This window comes from Rhinatrema bivittatum, chromosome 3, assembly GCF_901001135.1.
Source record: "Rhinatrema bivittatum chromosome 3, aRhiBiv1.1, whole genome shotgun sequence".
NCBI lineage: Eukaryota > Metazoa > Chordata > Amphibia > Gymnophiona > Rhinatrematidae > Rhinatrema > Rhinatrema bivittatum.
Genome location: NC_042617.1, coordinates 29940454 through 29959378, shown reverse-complemented (window position 1 = coordinate 29959378; position 18925 = coordinate 29940454). Strand labels below are relative to the sequence as shown.

Here is an 18925-nt window from a genome sequence, read left to right as displayed (position 1 = left end):
ATGACACCAGAACCAGAATATCTGTTTTGTAGGGTGAGTTGTATAGGGAATGTCGTAATTCTGCTTTACATCCATTATTCTGGGTCGGGGGGGAGGGGTTCCCGTGGCTGCAAACTGTACTTTTACATCTAGCCCTGTGACGATCATGGGTCAGTGTATTACGCATGTGAGAACCATCTGTCAGGTGTGTCCTGACAGAAAAAAGGTTGAGAACCATTGGTTTAGAGTGAGAAGTATTCACAAAGATGTCACGAAAAGTTGGCAGACCTCCCTTGTTTAGGAGAAAACCTGTTTGGTGAAAAAGCTCAGGGAAACTGTCACTCAAATAAAAGATCAGAATGTAGCATTACAATTTCTTGATGGTTCCTGAACAGCTGTCTGCTTCAAGACATTTCTTCTTTTTGTATAAATGACTGTACATCTACAGATACCCTTTCTGGTCTTTTCAGCATCTTCCACTTCTTCTGGCCCAGTGTCAGCCTCCACTTCTAGCCAGACCTTAACAGTGGGAACACAGCCTACAACCATGTAGCAATCCCAGTCCAAACACGGGCCCACTTTTTTTCCAGACATTTCTTACCCTTCTCTTCCAGTAGGGGCAGAATTCAGACCATCTAAGAAGCATGGTATCAAACAATAAAGGACCTCTGGATCCTCAAAATTGTGTAGTTTGGATACTGTTTGCATTTCTCTCAGCTACTAACAGTTCCACATTGTGTGACATTCAATCCAGATCTATCTCACCTGGTGCAGCTTTGCCTAGAAGAGCAATCTCTTCTTCAACAACAAATGATAAAGCCTATCCCTGTCTCTCAACATGGGCAGGGCTTCTACTTCCGATATTTCTTCATCCCCAATAAATCAGGATGATTGAGACCTTTTCTGAACTTGACTCTTGAACAAGCACCTACTCAGAGAAATTCAAAATTAATTTCCTCAGCACAATTCTCCCTTTCATAAGGATGACAAATGGGCTGTGTGCCCTAGACCTAAAGAATGCATTTGCTCACATTCTCATCCATACTTTCCATTGGCTCTAACTTTGCTTCAAGTGGATTCTTCCTATTATCAATACAAGGTACTTCCATTTGGGTTGTCAGTGGCTCTAAGTTTTTACAAAATGCCTCACAAAGGCATACAAGTTTTTCTGAACCTGGATGAATGGCTAAGTATGGCAAACTCTCAGAGGAAGTGCTCCATTCCCTCTACAAGACCACTTGTCTTCTACAGAGCTTGGGGTTTCTCGTCAACTTTGAAAAGTTGAACTTAGTGCCCATTGAAAGACTCAAGTTCATCAGGGCTTGGATAGACATACAAGAGAGAGTGTTTCTAACTTTGGGACAAGTGAACATTATGAGCTCACTCATTCACAAGCTACTGTCTTCTCCATGCCTTCAGCCAGATAATTCCTAGTGGTATTAGGATACATGGTGGTAGTCACCTTTGTGGCACCACTGACCCATCTTCATATTTGTTGCCCTCAATGGGATCTTCATTCTCAATGGGATCAGCTGACTCTACCACTGTTCTGTAGTGCAGATCTATGAGGACATGAAATGAGAATTGCATTAGTGGTTACACCCCCAACTTAACTCCTCTATCAGGTAACACTACCTGGAATCAGCTTTACTTAAATTCCTGACATGGAAAGTGATATTCCTCATCAGTCACCTCCCACTGGGAGAGCCAGCGAACTCCAAGCTCTCATACACTATCCACCACATATATGCAATTCTTTCATAACAGGCCAGTCCTCTGTACTTTCTATATCAATCCATCCATCATATTGCCTACCTTTTTTTCTGAGACCTCATGCACATGAAGGAGAGAAAACCCCTCCTATCATGGACTGCAAAAGAGCTTTGACCTATTGCAAGAAATGAACTCAGCCGCACTGCCAAATTTCTCAGCTTCGTGTCATGTGACTCTAACAGGCTAGGCATGTCAATTACCTAACATACTTTAACTGGAAAGCTGAGTGCATTCAAACAGTGCTATACATTAGCAGGATTGCAAGTCACAGATTTTGTAAAAGCTATGGCTTCCTCATAAGAACATAAGAATTGCCATACTGGGTCAGACCAAGGGTCCATCAAGCTCAGTATCCTGTTTCCAACAGTGGCCAATCCAAGTCATAAGTACCTGGCAAGTATCCAAACAAATAAATCTCAAGCTACTATTGCTTAATAATTAATATCAGTTTATGTATTTTTCCTCTAGGAATTTATCCAAACCTTTTTTAAACCCAGTTATACTAACTGCTTTAACCACATCATCTGGCAATGAATTGCAGGGCTTAACTATGCGCTGAATGAGAATTTTCTTTGATTTGTTTTAAGTGAGCTGCTTGCTAACTTCATGGAGTGCCCCCTAGTCCTTCTATTTTCTTAGAGTAAATAACCGATTTACATTAACCCTTTCATGAATTTGTAGACCTCTGCCATCGGGCCTCCCCCTAGAGCTCGGTGCGCGCAAGGTGCACAAGTGTGCACCCCCTTGCGCGCCGACCCCGGATTTTATAATATGCGCACGGAAGCATATCAGCATGCTACTGATACTAGTAATAGCAGTGGTTATTTTCTAAGTCAGCTTGATTAATAGCAGGTAATGGACTTCTCCTCCAAGAACTCATTCAGACCTTTTTTAAAACCCAGCTACACTAACTGCACTATCCACATTCCCTGGCAACAAATTCCAGAGTTGAGTGAAATGTGTTGAGTGAAAAAGAACTTTCTCTGATTAGTTTTAAATGTGCTACATGCTAACTTCATGGAGTACCCCCTAGTCCTTCTATTATCCGAAAGAGTAAATAACAGATTCACGTTTACCCATTCTAGACCTCTCATGATTTTAAACACCTCTATCACATCCCCCCTCAGCAGTCTCTTCTCCAAGATGAACAGTCCTAACCTCTTTAGTCTTTCCTCATAGGGGAGCTGTTCCATCCACTTTATCAGTTTGATCGCCCTTCTCTGTACCTTCTCAATCACAACTATATGTTTTTGAGATGCGACGACCAGAATTGTACACAGTATTCAAGATGCGGTCTCACCATGGAGTGATACAGAGACATTATGACATTTTCCGTTTTATTCACCATTCCCTTTCTAATAATTCCTATCATTCTGTTTGTTTTTTTGACTGCCTCAGCACAGTGAACTGACGAATCCAATGTTTTATCCACTATGACGCCTAGATCTTTACTGCATGGTAGCTCCTAATACAGAACCTAACATTGTGTAATTATAGCATGGGTTATTTTTCCCTATTTGCATCACCTTGCACTTATCTACATTAAACTTCATCTGCCATTTGGATGCCCAATTTTCCAGTCTCACAAGGTCCTCCTGTAATTTATCACAATCCGCTTGTGATTTAACTACTCTTAATAATTTTGTATCATCTGCAAATGTGATTCTCACTTGTTGTATTCCTTTCCAGATCATTTATAAATATATTGAAAAGCATGGGTCCCAGTACAGATCCCTGAGGCACTCCTCTGCCCATCCCCCTCCACTGAGAACATTGTCCATTTAATCCTACTCTCTGTTTCCTGTCTTTTAACCAGTTTGTAATCCACAAAAGGATATCGCCACCTATCCCATGACTTTTTACTTTTCCTAGAAGCCTCTCATGAGGAACTTTGTCAAACGCCTTCTGAAAATCCAAAAACACCACATCTACCGGTTCACCTTTATCTACATGTTTACTAACCCCTTCAAAAAAGTGAAGCAGATTTGTGAGGCAAGACTTGCCTTGGGTAAAGCCATGCTGACTTTGTTCCAATAAACTATGTCTTTCTATATGTTCTGTGATTTTGATCTTTAGAACACTTTCCACTATTTTTCCTGGCAGTGAAGTCAGGCTAACTGGTCTGTAGTTTCCCAGATCACCCTTGGAGCCCTTTTTAAATATTGGGGTTACATTAGCTATCCTCCAGTCTTTGGGTACAATGGATGATTTTAATGATAGGTTACAAATTTTTACTAATAGATCTGAAATTTAATTTTTGAGTTCTTTCAGAACCCTGGGTGTATACCATACGGTCCAGGTGATTTACTACTCTTCAGTTTGTCAGTCTAGCCTACCACATCTTCTAGGTTCACCATGATTTGGTTCAGTCCATCTGAATCATTACCCATGAAAACCTTCTCCGGAATGGATATCTCCCCAACATCCTCTTCAGTAAACACCGAAGCAAAGAAATCATTTAATCTTTCCACGATGGCCTTATTTTCTCTAAGTGCCCCTTTAACCCCTCGATCATCTAACTGTTCAATTGATTCCCTCACAGGCTTTGTGTTTCAGATATATTTTAAAAAATTTTTACTGGGAGTTTTTGCCTCTATAGCCAACTTCTTTTAAAATTCTCCCTTAGCCTGTCTTATCAATGTCTTACATTTAACTTGCCAATGCTTATGCTTTATCCTATTTTCTTCTGTTGGATCCTTCTTCCAAATTTTGAATGAAGATCTTTTGGCTAAAATAGCCTCTCTTACCTCACCTTTTAACCATGCCAGAAATTGTTTTGCCTTCCTTCCACCTTTCTTAATGTGTGAAATACATCTGGACATTCTCTGCCATCTTCGCTTCTTCTCCCTTGATCTTCTCTTTATCTTTCAGAGCGATTTTTGTGGTCTTAGCTAGTTGTCACAGCTAACAGTCATAAAAAGGCTCTGCTAGATTGCACTGCTTTCTTACTGATTGTTGTCAAGCAAATGCGGTCTAAAATGCAAAAGTAATCAGGAAGGTGGGATCCCTAAAGAGAAGACAAAATGCGGTTGCCTCTCTCAATACATCACATGACCTCCCAGGTCTCTGTTTTTATAAATATTTACAAGACAATTTATTGCTCTTCAGATATGCCTTTGTCTACATCTCGGATGCAAACCAAGTTTTGCAGCATGTTGAGGAATTTCAATACTTTTTATAGTTATTCTCCCTAGGAATTTTCTCCTTATTGCCTTTCTGTTCTAAAGATATAAGAAGCTCTTGAGATTTATAAGGCTCAGATTTTCTTTAGTTGATCTGCTGTTTTACTTGTGCTTTTATTTATTTTAATATTCGTCAAGCATGAGAAATGGCAAAAGTGTTCCTTGCCATCAGGAAGTTTGTAACACCTAGTATAGAGTTCAGCAAAATAATTTCTACCAAATTGGTGCACACACAACTTTTTCATGTGCCTAAATATGTGTATACATATTGTGTACTTCCTTACAGTTTGCAGAGAGCTGCTTCAGCTATCTCATTCCATCCTGAGCAGATCAAGGCAGACTAGAAATAGTTGAGAGTGATTTTTATTTTTGGGGTGGAACCTTAATTTATGAATTAGTTCCATTCTTAAGAAAAACAGATTGGGGGGGGAGGACTTTATGGGGACTGGATGGCTCAGATGTAGCGCTGATTTTGCCCTGTTGTATGCATGGAGATGCCTTGATTTTCTAATGAAATTGTTTTCATGCCTGCAATGAGGCAAAACAAAGACTGGTTTAGCTTGGCCTAGGTAACTTGGAGTCATCTAGAATCTAGCTCTGAGGACTGGAAGAGAGTTATGGAGCCTTTCACCTCTAGGCTACCTGTTTGGGTCAGTAGAGGCTGCAAGACATTACCATCTGAAAGCCTTCTGTTGGCTTATGTGACATGAATTGGTGATCTGTCTGGATCCCAGTGAACAAGTGTCCACATCACTAATTTGTGCCATTGTTGGCAGCCTCAGCATAGACTGGATTACACTCTTACTGTTAAAGGAGGTACCTACAGAGGCATGGCAGTGTGGGAAAACTGGCATGGTCACTGCTTGTGCCTTGCCTATTCTATGGCTAAATGGAGGATTTAGTTTTCAGTGCTGTCAATTTACCACCATTTGACCAGTACTAAATTAACTTGAAATTTTCTCCTGAATTTTACTATTTGGTTGACCTAGTTATAATGGCAGTGACTTTTTTGTGTATTGGTTTTCATGCTACTGTAATTCAATGTAACTTTCCCTATTTGCTTTAAATAATCTTCACAGATAGCCTTTAGAGAGAATACATAACTATTGTAGTACATGTAGAACTCTGCCATCTAAATTACGCGTATGGAAAGATAGATTGTTTAAGAATTAAAAACATGGCTATTTGTACTGGTGAATGAGAATATGACATGAGCAATTAAAGAAAACAAAAAGATCTCATGAGAGTGAGTCCTGAACACTATGCTGGGAGAAACCACGGGTTATAAAGTTGTATGAATGCATTTTTAATTTAATTTTTTGTGATGATAGGTTTTATTATAATTAGCTTCTTGAAGTACATAGACTGTAATTACTGTTTTTTTTATTATTAATGAGATGAGGTAAACTGCCAAGATTGTCTACTGAATGGCGATATACAAAAGATAAATACATAACAGTATCTTTTTAAATATTTGAAATTTTTTCTATTCATGAATGATAGGCTGTCTTTCTGTTTCTTTCAGGTCTGGCTGTTGGATTAGGTATTGGAGCATTAGCAGAAGTTGCAAAGAAGAGTCTTAGGTCGGAAGAGCATACTGGTAAGCTATAAACCAGAAAAACTGTAAAAACCTTTTGTGTGAAGTAGGTAATATACTGTATTTTTTGCTCCATAAGACGCACCTGACCTTAGGATTCATTTTTTATTTTTCCCAGCAGAGGGGGAAAAATAAAAAATGGTGTGCTAAACCGGCTCCATTCCCGGGCGTCTGTGCATCTTATGAAGCAAATTAGGGGAGTGCATACAACGTTTTTTGTCCCCATTTCGTTTTCGGGTCTGGGGAGGGCCATTTCGGTCCACTCCTCAGATCAGAAAACTTTTATCATTCTCTTTCTGTGGGGAAAACCCCCCCAAAAAAACCCCCATCCCAACCCTTTAAATTTAATTAACTACAACCCCACACCCTCCTGACCCCCCCCCCCCCCCCAAAGACCTGCCAAAAGTCCCTGGTGGTCCAGCGGGGGTCCAGGAGCGATCTCCTGCACTTTGGCCGTTGGCTGCCAGTAATCAAAATGGTGCCGACGGCCCTTTGCCCTTACTATGTCACAGGGGCTGACCAATGGCACCGGTAGCCCCTGTGCCAAGTAAGGGCAAAGGGCCATCTGCGCCATTTTGATTACTGGCAGCCAACGGCCAAAGTGCAGGAGATCGCTCTCGGACTCCCGCTGAACCACCAGGGACTTTGGCAGGTCTTGGGGGGTTCAGGAGGATGTGGGGTTGTAGTTAGGGTTTTTTTGTTTTTTTTAAATATATTCACTCCATAAGACGCACAGACATTTTCCCCCCCACTTTTGGGGGGGAAAAAGTACCTTTATGAACTTTGGCAGGAGGAGCATGGGAGTTGGTAATATTTGCATACTGATCAGTAGTCCAGGTTGTTGCCTCTGTGGTCCTGGAAGTATTGAGAATAAAAACTTCACGAGCTACAGAAAGTTGTGATATCAGACTGTAGCCTTCAGCACTTGAGGTGTATGGGGTCATTGCTCTTGGCCTTTTTTCAGAAGGAGTGAGATCAGGCATTTTACTCCAGACTCACAGCACTGTTGGGTTTTAGCATCTATTGGTTTCAGTAGGAAAATGCAGGACTGTAGATCCTAGCATCCTCCAGAGATTTTTCTTGCTGCAAAACAAAGTGCATTCTTGGTCCCTATGAATTTTGCATTGTAACTTACCAGGCTTTCTGTGATAGTTCTTTAACAAGTTCTCATTACTGCATATACATTTTATTTCTCTGCTTTCTTGTTATAAGGCAGAACCTTTTTTTTTTTTTTTTTTTTTTTTTTTTTTTTACTATATTTATAATGAAAATTCACAAGGAAAACCTTGTAAAGGTATTTAGGAGAAAAAACCCCAAATATGAATATATATATTAAAAAAAAACAAAACAAAGACCATGAAGAAAAAATATAGCAAAGCTACTCCATGCTTCCAGGCTACGATTTAGGGACTAATACCACAATCCCAAGAAAAGTTTAAAGAAGAAAAAAAGGCAAGGTCACCAAACCAATGTTAATGAAGGATTGTTTCCAGGCCAGGAAAAAGTAACATATCATGCAGGATTACTTAGTCCCAAAGGGCCAATTTTATCAATCAAGAAAAGTGTTTGTTGACTTGGCTCAAAGAACATGTAGCATACATCACTACATTTAAACACTTGCATGGAAATTTAAGGAAGAAAGTAGCCCCAAGTTGAACCACGCTGGGCTTCATCAGTAGAAACCGCTTCCTCTTTCTTTGAGTCACTTTTGCCACATCTGGAAATATCCTAACCCGACACTGAAGAAAAAGTTCCTCTCTGTGAGTAAGGTTATTCTAGCATTAAGAAAATGCTCTATCAGAAAATCTTAATACTTTTGGAAAGATTTTCTAGTATTCACATATCGATCAGGACCCCTTGAAGAGGGTAACTTTCAGCATTTGCGGATGGCTAACGTTTGTGTGTACAAAGTATACAGAGACTAGCCTAGATTTTCAAAGCGGGCTTGTGTACATATTTTCAGTTTTGAAAATTAGCCAGCATGTGTGGATCCTAGGGCGACATACATGCACACATTTACACCTGCTCATTAGAACGAGTAGATTTACATGCATGCTTTAAAAAATAAAAATTGTGCCTGTAAATGCTATGTCTGCCCAAACTTTCCCTGGAACACTTCTTTGCTGTGTATATAAAAGTACACAGAGAATTGCTTCTACATGTACAAACTACTTCCTCCCTCCAGGCAGTTTTCAGAAGCACATTTATGTGCATAAAACCACATTTTATTTGCATAAATACTTTTGAAAATTCAGCTGTAAGTGTCTTATTTCCCTATTAAATACCTTTAAGTCTCTTTGACTCAGGATTGAATACTAACTCAGTCAGGATTCATCTTGCACTGTATAAGAGCATGCCATGAGAATTCGGGAGAAATTCCATCTCCCAGCAACTTAGTTACCAGATTCATGAAAAGACTAACTCATCTTAAACTTCCAGTTGAAGATCTTCCTCCTTGGGCTGTAAATATAATTCTGACTCTGTTCATGAAATCACCATTTGAGCCTCACTGCAAAGCTAAAATTACCTTCTTGGAAAGTTCTATTTTTGATAGCTGTAACTTCTGCATGAAGCATAAGCAAGTAGTGAGCATTAGTTTCATATTTGCCATACACCCATATTTTCCTTAACAGTAGTTCTGAAAACTCATCCTAAATTTCTACAAAAAATGGTCTCTCAATTTTACATAAATCAATGATTGTATAACCAATGTTTTTTCCAAGACCACAAGACAGATCAGGCTCTTTGCATGCTGTACTGCAGAAGCAATTTATTGTTCAATATGGAGAGAGCAAAGTCTTACAGAAAGTCTTCACCACTATTCATCTCCTTCAGCCCAGTCAAACAGGTTTTCAGTTGTAAAAGAAACCTTTTTTCAGGTGGCTTTCGGATTTCATCTCTTATTGTTATACTCCAGTTAAGACAACAGCAGGTTCTTTAACCCATCTTCACTCTGCTTCCATAGAGGATATTTTCAAGGCTACCACCTGTTCTGTCCATACCTTTTCTGCTCATTTCAGACTAGAAAATGCTTCACGTCAAGAAAGCGGTTAATGCCCAAGCAGTTCTCAAAATTTATTTAATTCCTTTAGCGCTCCCCCAGTGTCTGTCATTATATAAGTTGCATGTTTTCACCTCGATATGAGAACATAAATGTTTCCCTGCAACCTTCAGCTTGGGAGTTTCTCCTAGGTCAAGCAGGATGGTAGTCCTTATATGTGGGTGACCTCATCCAATGGAGCCTGGCTCGGAAACCTATCTGCGCGTCCACATGAGGTCCTCCTTCATTCTCTTCCTTTCCGCGGTGCAGTAGCCTCGCGGTAGTGGAGCTACAACTCCTTGAAATTGTGTTCACCTTTTACAGGTGTGTTTTCTGCGTCGGGTCCCCCTTCGCGGTTGATATCTCTCCGTTCTGGTAGGTATTCTTGTTTTCAACTTTTTTTGTCGTTCTTTGCGGTCAATTCCCAACCCTTGCACCATGGTGCCAGTCAGCCATCGACCACGCACTGGCCTCTTTTTCGATGGCATCATCAGGTTTTTGACTGTGCCCCCAGTGCCCGCGGACCATGTCCATCATGGATCCACACGAGGTCTGTATCCTCTACCTGGAGGCCTCACATGATGTCCACGGGTGCCGTTTGTGTGACCAAATGACACCCAAAGGGTGTTGAGCTCGCCTAGATAAAATGGAGAAGCTCTTCGGGACTCTGAAATCTTCCACTCCTGCTGTGGTGTCCTCAACGCCCAGGGATAGTGGGAAACTGTCTCCGCTTCTTCCCCTGGCGGTCCCACTATCCATCATCCCTAATGATCGGGGAGAAGGAGATCGACCAGTAGATATAGTATATTTGGATTTTCAGAAGGCGTTTGACAAAGTTCCTCATGAGAGGCTTCTAGGAAAAGTAAAAAGTCATGGGATAGGTGGCGATGTCCTTTCGTGGATTGCAAACTGGCTAAAAGACAGGAAACAGAGAGTAGGATTAAATGGACAATTTTCTCAGTGGAAGGGAGTGGACAGTGGAGTGCCTCAGGGATCTGTATTGGGACCCTTACTTTTCGATATATTTATAAATGATCTGGAAAGAAATACGACAAGTGAGATAATCAAATTTGCAGATGACACAAAATTGTTCAGAGTAGTTAAAGCACAAGCAGATTGTGATAAATTGCAGGAAGACCTTGTGAGGCTGGAAAATTGGGCATCCAAATGGCAGATGAAATTTAATGTGGATAAGTGCAAAGTAATGCATATAGGGAAAAATAACCCATGCTATAATTACACAATGTTAGGTTCCATATTAGGTGCTACAACCCAAGAAAGAGATCTAGGTGTCATAGTGGATAACACATTGAAATCGTCGGTTCAGTGTGCTACGGCAGTCAAAAAAGCAAACAGAATGTTGGGAATTATTAGAAAGGGAATGGTGAATAAAACGGAAAATGTCATAATGCCTCTGTATCGCTCCATGGTGAGACCGCACCTTGAATACTGTGTACAGTTCTGGTCGCCGCATCTCAAAAAAGATATAATTGCGATGGAGAAGGTACAGAGAAGGGCTACCAAAATGATAAGGGGAATGGAACAGCTTCCCTACGAGGAAAGACTAAAGAGGTTAGGACTTTTCAGCTTGGAGAAGAGACGACTGAGGGGGGATATGATAGAGGTGTTTAAAATCATGAGAGGTCTAGAACGGGTAGATGTGAATCGGTTATTTACTCTTTCGGATAGTAGAAAGACTAGGGGGCACTCCATGAAGTTAGCATGAGGCACATTTAAAACTAATCGGAGAAAGTTCTTTTTTACTCAACGCACAATTAAACTCTGGAATTTGTTACCAGGGGATGTGGTCAGTGCAGTTAGTATAGCTGTGTTTAAAAAAGGATTGGATAAGTTCTTGGAGGAGAAGTCCATTACCTGCTATTAAGTTCACTTAGAGAATAGCCACTGCCATTAGCAATGGTTACATGGAATAGACTTAGTTTTTGGGTACTTGCCAGGTTCCTATGACCTGGATTGGCCACTGTTGGAAACAGGATGCTGGGCTTGATGGACCCTTGGTCTGACCCAGTATGGCATTTTCTTATGTTCTTATGATCCTTGGTGGTCTCTCCCCTGCCGCAGACCTCGGGGTCATCGTCATCCTCTGTGCCAGGGAAAGACCGGGCCAAGCGCCGGAAGTCCAGGAAGCATCGACACCAGTCATCATCTCGACACGATTCTGGTTCCGGAGTGGTATTGGAGGTTGCAGAGCCGAGACATTCCCCCACTGTCTACTGTGCAGGGCTCTGTGCCACCTCAAGAACCAGAGGATGTGCCGGTGACACCTTGTCCCCCTCCACTCAGGACTTCCAGGAGGAGCTGGACCGCAGGGTGCAGTTGGCAGTGCTCAAAGCGCTCCAGAGCATTAAGCTGCTGGCGCCATTGGCCCCCATACTGGTGTCCGAGCCTTCGCCATCGATGCTCGCATCCCTGCTGGAGCATCTGAATGTCCTTCTTGGTGCCCTATCTTTATTTATTTAAAACTTTTTCTATACCGTCGTTCAGTTGTAGTCCATCACAACGATTTGCAGTGAAGCACATAAATACATCTTTGGTTGAATGTGTAGATTAGTACTATCACTAGGGAAAGCCATTACATTTCGGTAACAAAGTTTCATAATAAATACTATTTGTAAAGTGTTATAAATCTTGTCCTTTTACTACGTTTATCAGTCTTAGTTACATGTAACTCTACCCTAATGTATATTTTGTTTTTAAAAATACACACATAATGCACAAAAAAGGTGCTGATGGTCTGCTGCCAGATTTCATATTCCACTATTCTCTGTTCTCTTTGTAGAAGGCTTGTTTGAAAAGCCAGGTTTTTAAACTTTTGAAAAATTTGAAATCTCTCTGAAGTCTAGTTTCTAAGGGCATGGTGTTTCATAGTATTGGTCCAGCTAATGATAAAGCCCTATCTCTAACTTGGGTCAGTCTAGCTGTTTTAATGGACGGAATGGTTAGGCGTGCTTTGTTGGCAGATCTCAGGTTTCTATGTGGACATGAACACGTAGAGCTGTGTTCAGCCATTCTGCTTTTTCGTCATGAATCAATTTGTGAATTGTGCAAAGTGTTTTGTAGTGAACTCTCTATTGAACTCGATGCAACCGGTGCCCTAGAGGCCCTCTATGCCTCCTTGGCCACAGATGTTCTCCACCGGAGCGATCCCGATTCCTGGGTCCTCTGAGAAGGATGAGGCCTCGAGGATCGGGCACCCTTGCCCGCGGTTCCTTGGGCCTACCACGGTTGATGCCCCCCCTCAATGCCGAGGGTTCCATCAATGCCGCCGGTGCTCTTGGGGCCCAGGTCCACTGACACTCATTGCCCCCGTCCTTGATGCCTGGGCCCCAGTGAGGAAGAGGGTCCTTATGACCTGTGGGGTGATGACTCTTCGGACTTATCCTCTGAGTTCTCCGACGACCCCCTCTCGGGGCCTTCCCCACTGGAGGAGCGATGTTGATCTCTGCCCAAAGATCTGTCGTTTGCGAGCTTTGTAAAGGCAATGGCAGAGGCCATTCCCTTCCAGCTCCTGTCAGAGGAGGATGCCCGTCATAAGATGCTGGAGGTCCTCCAGTTCATTGAGGCTCCCAAGGAAATTGTGGCAGTGCCTATCCACGACATCTTTAAGGAGCTCCTCCTCTTTATGTGGGAACATCCGGTGTCAGTGTCCCCAGACAACAGGAAGGCCAATGCCTCCTATTTGGTGCAGCAGGCCATGAACTTTGAATGGCGGCACCTCCCCCATCAGTCGGCGATCGTGGAGTCTGCCCTGAAGAAAGCTAGACATTCCCAGACGCACGCTTCTGCTCCTCCAGGGCGCAAACACAGGGAACTTGATGGCATAGGGAGGAAAATGTTTCAGGGGGTCATGCTCGCAGCCCGCACTGCAGCCTACCAGCTATATATGATCCAATACAACCTCAGTCTGTGGGGAAACAAGTCTAAGACTTTGCGGAGGGCCTTTCCCAGCAGCAGCAGCAGCAGGAATCTCTTGCAGCCATTGCAGTGCTGGGCCTTGAAGTGGGAAAGCACGAGGTGAGGTCCACCGAAACTGTAGCCTGCCTGGCTGCCGGAGGCATCGCACCAGACGGCTGGTGTGGCTCCGAGCCTCAGGACTCTGGCCAGAGGCTCAAGACAGGCTCACAGATCTCCCCTGTACAGGCGAGAACCTATTTAGGGACAAGGTGAAGGAGGCCATGGCCAGCTGAAAGATCAGCATGATAATCTTCAGCAGTTCTCTGCCAGCCCCTCAGAAGGCCAGGTTGACCCCCAGGCCCGGGCTCTCACAAGAACTGGTCTGAGGTGGGCTATCCTCCGGCTGCCAGTGCGTGCTCGCCTCAGACCAATTCCAGGGGCCGCAGCCGTGGCAACAGGCTCGGAGAACCCAACCAGCCCCCCGGCAGGCCCCATCTACAGGCTTTTGACTGGTGGCGAGGCGGCACGAGCCAGACACCGGTTCCCCTGACAGTCGATCCCCCAGTCAGCGGCAGGCTTCTTTGCTTTGCCCGCCGATGGTAAGCGATCACTTTTGGACCACTTGGTCCTCTCTATTGTCCGCCAGGGCTACTGTCTGAACTTCAGCAGGCTCCCAGAGACTGCTCCTCCGTGTCCATCATGGGGTTCGCCCGCCCATCAGGTTGTCCTTCAATCTGAACTTTCCACCCTTCTAGCAGCGTGTGCAGTAGAACTGATCCCCCATGAACAGCGGGGCAACGGCTTCTACTCGAGGTACTTCCTCATTCCGAAAAGAAACTGCAGCTTGCGCCCCATTCTCGACCTCAGGGCATTAAACAGGTTTCTCGTAAGAGAAAAATTCAAAATGGTCTCTCTGGGCATGCTGATCTCGCTCCTCCAAAGCGGAGACTGGCTTTGCTCCCTCGACTTAAAGGAGGCTTATGCCCATATTGCAATTGTTCCCAACCACAGGAAGGCACCTTTGCTTCCTGGTGGGGACGGCACATTTTCAGTACACAGTGCTGCCCTTTGGGCTGGCATCAGTCCCATACGTCTTCACCAAATGCTTGGCGTTGGTGGCTGCCTACCTCAGGTGTCACTCGGTTCATGTCTTTCCGTACCTGGACGATTGGTTCATCCGGAGTGACACCCACTCTGGGGCCTTGCAAGCGCTGGCTCTGACTGTTCAGACCCTGCAGACTTTGGATTTCGTCATCATCTTCCCCAAGTCACATCTCTGTCCATCTCCACAACTAGACTTCATAAGCACCAGGTTGGACATGGCACAAGCAAAGGCTTTCCTGCCCAAGGACCAGGCGGTCGCCCTCTCCTCACTGGCCACCCTCATTCGCAACAGCTAGAGGGTGCCGGCCCACCTGCTGGGCTACATGGTGGCCTGCGTCCATGTGACCCCTTTGCCCGCCTCCACATGAGGAACCTTCAGTGGGCCTTGCAGTCCCAGTGGCAGCAGGCATCCCAGGATCTGGAGGCTCTAATTACGGTCACAGACCCCCTCAGTCTGTCCCTAACCTCATGGGAAGCCCTCCCCAATTTGGAAACCGGGCTCCCGTTTCAGCCTGCGCCGCCCCGGTTGACCCTTAGTACCAATGCCTCCCCTCAGGGGTGAGGGGCCCACACGGAAGGCCTGCATACTCAGGGCCTCTGGACTGCAGCCGAAGCTCTTGCCAGATAAACTTTCTGGAGCTTCGAGCGATCCGGTATGCCTTGTGGGCCTTCCAGGACAGGCTGTCCTCCAAGGTCATCCTCATCAGAACGGACAACCAAGTGGCGATGTGGTACATCAACAAATAGGGCGGCACAGGCTCGTTCCTCCTCTGCCAAGAGGCAGTGCAGGTCTGGGATTGGGCCCTTTCCGGAGGGATGTATCTATGGGCCACCTACCTGCCGAGTCACCTAAACACACTGGACCACCTCAGTCGGTCCTTCCAGCTGAATGAGTGGTCCCTGAACCCTCCGGTAGCAGCCGACTTATTCCACTGCTGGGGTACACCGGACAAGGACTTGTTCGCTTCCCCCTGCTCCCTGATTCTGGGGAAAGACCATCCAGCTTGTAATGCCTTCTCCCTTCACTGGGGGCAGGGTCTCCTGTACGCGTACCCCCCTAACCCGCTCCTCTCGAGACTCTGATAAACCTGCAAGAAGACAGGAGGGATCATGATTTTAGAGGCACTCTCCTAGCCAAGGCAGGTGTGGTTCCCTCTTCTCCACGACCTGTCAGTGAACGCACCTGTCCTGCTGGGGACTGCTCCCAACCTCATATCACAGAACTAGGGCACCTTGTGCCATCGAACCTCCGGGCTCTGGCCCTCACGGTGTGGATGTTGAGCACATGATCCTTCAACCTTTGCAGCTCTCGGATGTTGTGTCCAGGGTCTTTTGAGTCCTGGAAACCTTCCACCTGGAAGTCTTACAGCTCAAAGTGGAAACGTTTCTCCATCTGGTCCGGTGGTCATGGACTGTACCGTTTCTCCTGTCTGCTTCCCTGCCTGCTGGATTACCTCTGGCACCTATCTGAGTCTGGCCTCCAAACCTGCTCAGTCCACTTGCACCTCAGCGCCTAACACCAGGGTTTCGCTGGGGCATCCATCTCTGTCTAGCCTCTTGTTGGACGCTTCATGTGGGACTTTGTTCAGCTAATATCCCTGCTTCGACCTCTTGCTAACCTGTGGGATCTCAACATTGTCCTGGCAAGGATAATGTGGCATCTGTTCGAGTCTCTTAAGTCCTGTGACCTGAAGTTCTTCACCTGGAATATCATGTTCCTGGTGGCGATCACTTCCACTTGCAGGGTCAGTGAGATCCAGGCCCTGGTTACGTATGCTTCCTACACAAAGTTCTTCCATGATAGTGTGGTGCTGCATATGCATCCCAAATTTCTACCTAAGGTGGTGACTGCATTCCACATCATCCAGTCCATCGTCCTTCCCACCTTCTTCCCAAGGCCTCATTCCCACCCCGGGTTTTGTGCTTTCCACACCCTGGACTGCAAGTGGGCACTCGCTTTCTATTTGGATCGTACAGCGGCCCATTGGCAGTCTACCCAGCTCCTCGTGTTTAACCCCAATAGACTGGGAGCAGCGGTGGGGAAGCAAACCTTGTCAAACTGGGTGGTGGATTGCATTGCCTTCTGCTACAAGCAGGCAGGCCTTCAACTGGCTGGCAGGGTGAAAGCTTACTCTGTGCGGGCTATGGTGGTGTCAGTGCCCATTTGTGTGCAGTCCCTGACGCGGAAATTTGCAGAGCTGCAACCTGGAGTTCTCTCCACAAGTTTGCTGCTCACTACTGCCTTGACAGGGATATTCATCAGGACACCGCTTTTGGCCAGTCTATCCTGTGCAATTTATTCCAGTCCTGAGCCCAACTGTCTCTGATTGTGCTCTTTGTGGGACCAGACCACCCTTTGTTTTCTCCCACAGCGCCGCAGTTGTGTTGTGCCCATTGGCACCTTGTTCGGCTACTGTGGGTCTCCCTGGTTGAATGGGGCAGTCTGGAGCTCTGTAATCACTCGCATGTGAGGACTACCATTCTGTTTGTCCTAGGGGAAAGTGCAGTTGCTTACCTGTAACAGGACAGCAGGATGTTTATCCTCAGGAATCCCACCTCCCTCCCCATGATGTTGGGTTCACCTTTGGTTTGTTGTGTTATTTTTTCTTACTTGTATTTTTTTGCTATATTACGAGACTAAAGGGGGACCTTGTGTGGATGCAAGGATAGCAGCAGGCTTGCATGCTCCATTTGATGATGTCACCTACTGAGGACTAACATCCTGCTGTCCTAGGAGAACACCTGTTACAGGTAAGCAACTGCGCTTTCCACTCATGTGGTTAATTACTGTCCTGCCTGTCCTTGGAGAAAGCAAAGTAAAAGTTGCTCACCTGTAACAGCCACACAATCCCAGTATCCTTCCTTTAGAGTTCAGGATTAGCTTACTACAAAGACAGGAGACTTGCAGAGCAGCAGCTATGCAGGAACACCCATGCATGTTTTTTGTGAGCTCAGAGAGAGCTTTCTTGTTTCTGCACCATCAGATGATGTTACCTTATTTGTGTGGCTGATTTGTCTTGCTGTCTACAGAGAACACCTGTTGCAATAAGCAAGTTTATGGTCATGTTCATATTATTGGACATATATTTTACTTTGCGTGTCAGGTTTAACTTCAATAGTCTTTGCCTCTCTTGGATTCCCGCATACTTATCCATCTCCATCCCACCTAGGAGCTCAACTATAAGTTCTGCTATCTTGTGGTCTTATTTGTCTTCTTTCTTGAATTCTTATCTTTTCTCTGTCCTGCATACTTACCATGCTTCAATTTCTCATCTGTTACCTCTTTTAGTTGTTCTGGCTGTTCAGGCACCTCTTCTGGTTCTCCTTTCCATATCTCCTCTTTCACTCTCTATTTCTCTTTCTGCAGCATTCTCATTTGTAGAGATGATGAATGTTCATGGGGAAAATTGAAGCCACTTGTGTTATTTTGTTAAGTTGTTGGACAGCATTACAGAATCCTTTTATAGGATAAGAATATTGTCATGCACAGGTTTAGGCCACATTAGGCAAGTGCAGACTAGTGCCGGATTTCACCTTTTATCTCTTGCATGACATCTGTGAAACAATGTGATGCTGCAGGTTTGCATTAACAGATGAGATCCCTGCAAGCGGTTTGCTGAGTATACTAGGTCTCTGTTACTGTAGCAGGGGTGCTGATTCACATATAAAAGATTGCTATATTTGAGGTCAAGAAGAAGGAATCGGTTCTTATTATATTGTGGCATTAGCTTCATATGTGTTGTGAAGCTTTTCTTTCCTCCATATTACCACATTAGAGGTAGCTGTTAGGCAGCTAAAAAAAAAGGTTGAACTCTGTAAACCTGTGGTCTGCTTTAAATCTAACCAGCATGCAATTGTATAAAGCAACATTAAACAACATAGTGGTAACTTATTTTCCAGTTTTTTTTTGTTTTGTTTTTTTTAATAATTATTTTTATTCACAATGGAGGAGTAGCATTAAAGCATACATACATACCAAAAGGGGGTGTGCAAGAAAACACACAAATAATGAACGACCATTGCTGATCTGACAAGTCCCCCTTGAGTCATGCAAAACAACAAAATAAATATTATATATTATATTATAACATCCATGACATGACCTAATAGTCATATATGCTGCAACCACACCATGGTAAAGTATTAACTACCAAACCCCCCTATATATCTCCCCTTTCCCCCCCCCTCATCCTTATGGAAACATTATTTTCCAACATATTGAACTCCGAGCGAAGAGGTCCATAAATGTAATATATGATATTGATACAAAACTACTTAAGTCTAATCATAACAAATAATTATACAGAAAGTTGGTATAGCCCGACCGCACTTATA

At 44.3% G+C, this 18925-nt stretch overlaps 1 protein-coding gene across 4 annotated transcripts in view; it reads left to right on the top strand.

The window, feature by feature from the left end:
- The window catches only part of COQ8A (coenzyme Q8A), a 351468-nt gene that overhangs the window by 141749 nt on the left and 190794 nt on the right, over nt 1–18925 (top strand). For all 4 annotated transcript variants that reach the window (XM_029593040.1, XM_029593043.1, XM_029593041.1 and 1 more), the window contains one exon: nt 6460–6534. In XM_029593040.1, the coding sequence (XP_029448900.1) occupies nt 6460–6534 (75 nt within the window). The remainder of the gene's footprint in view (nt 1–6459; nt 6535–18925) is intronic.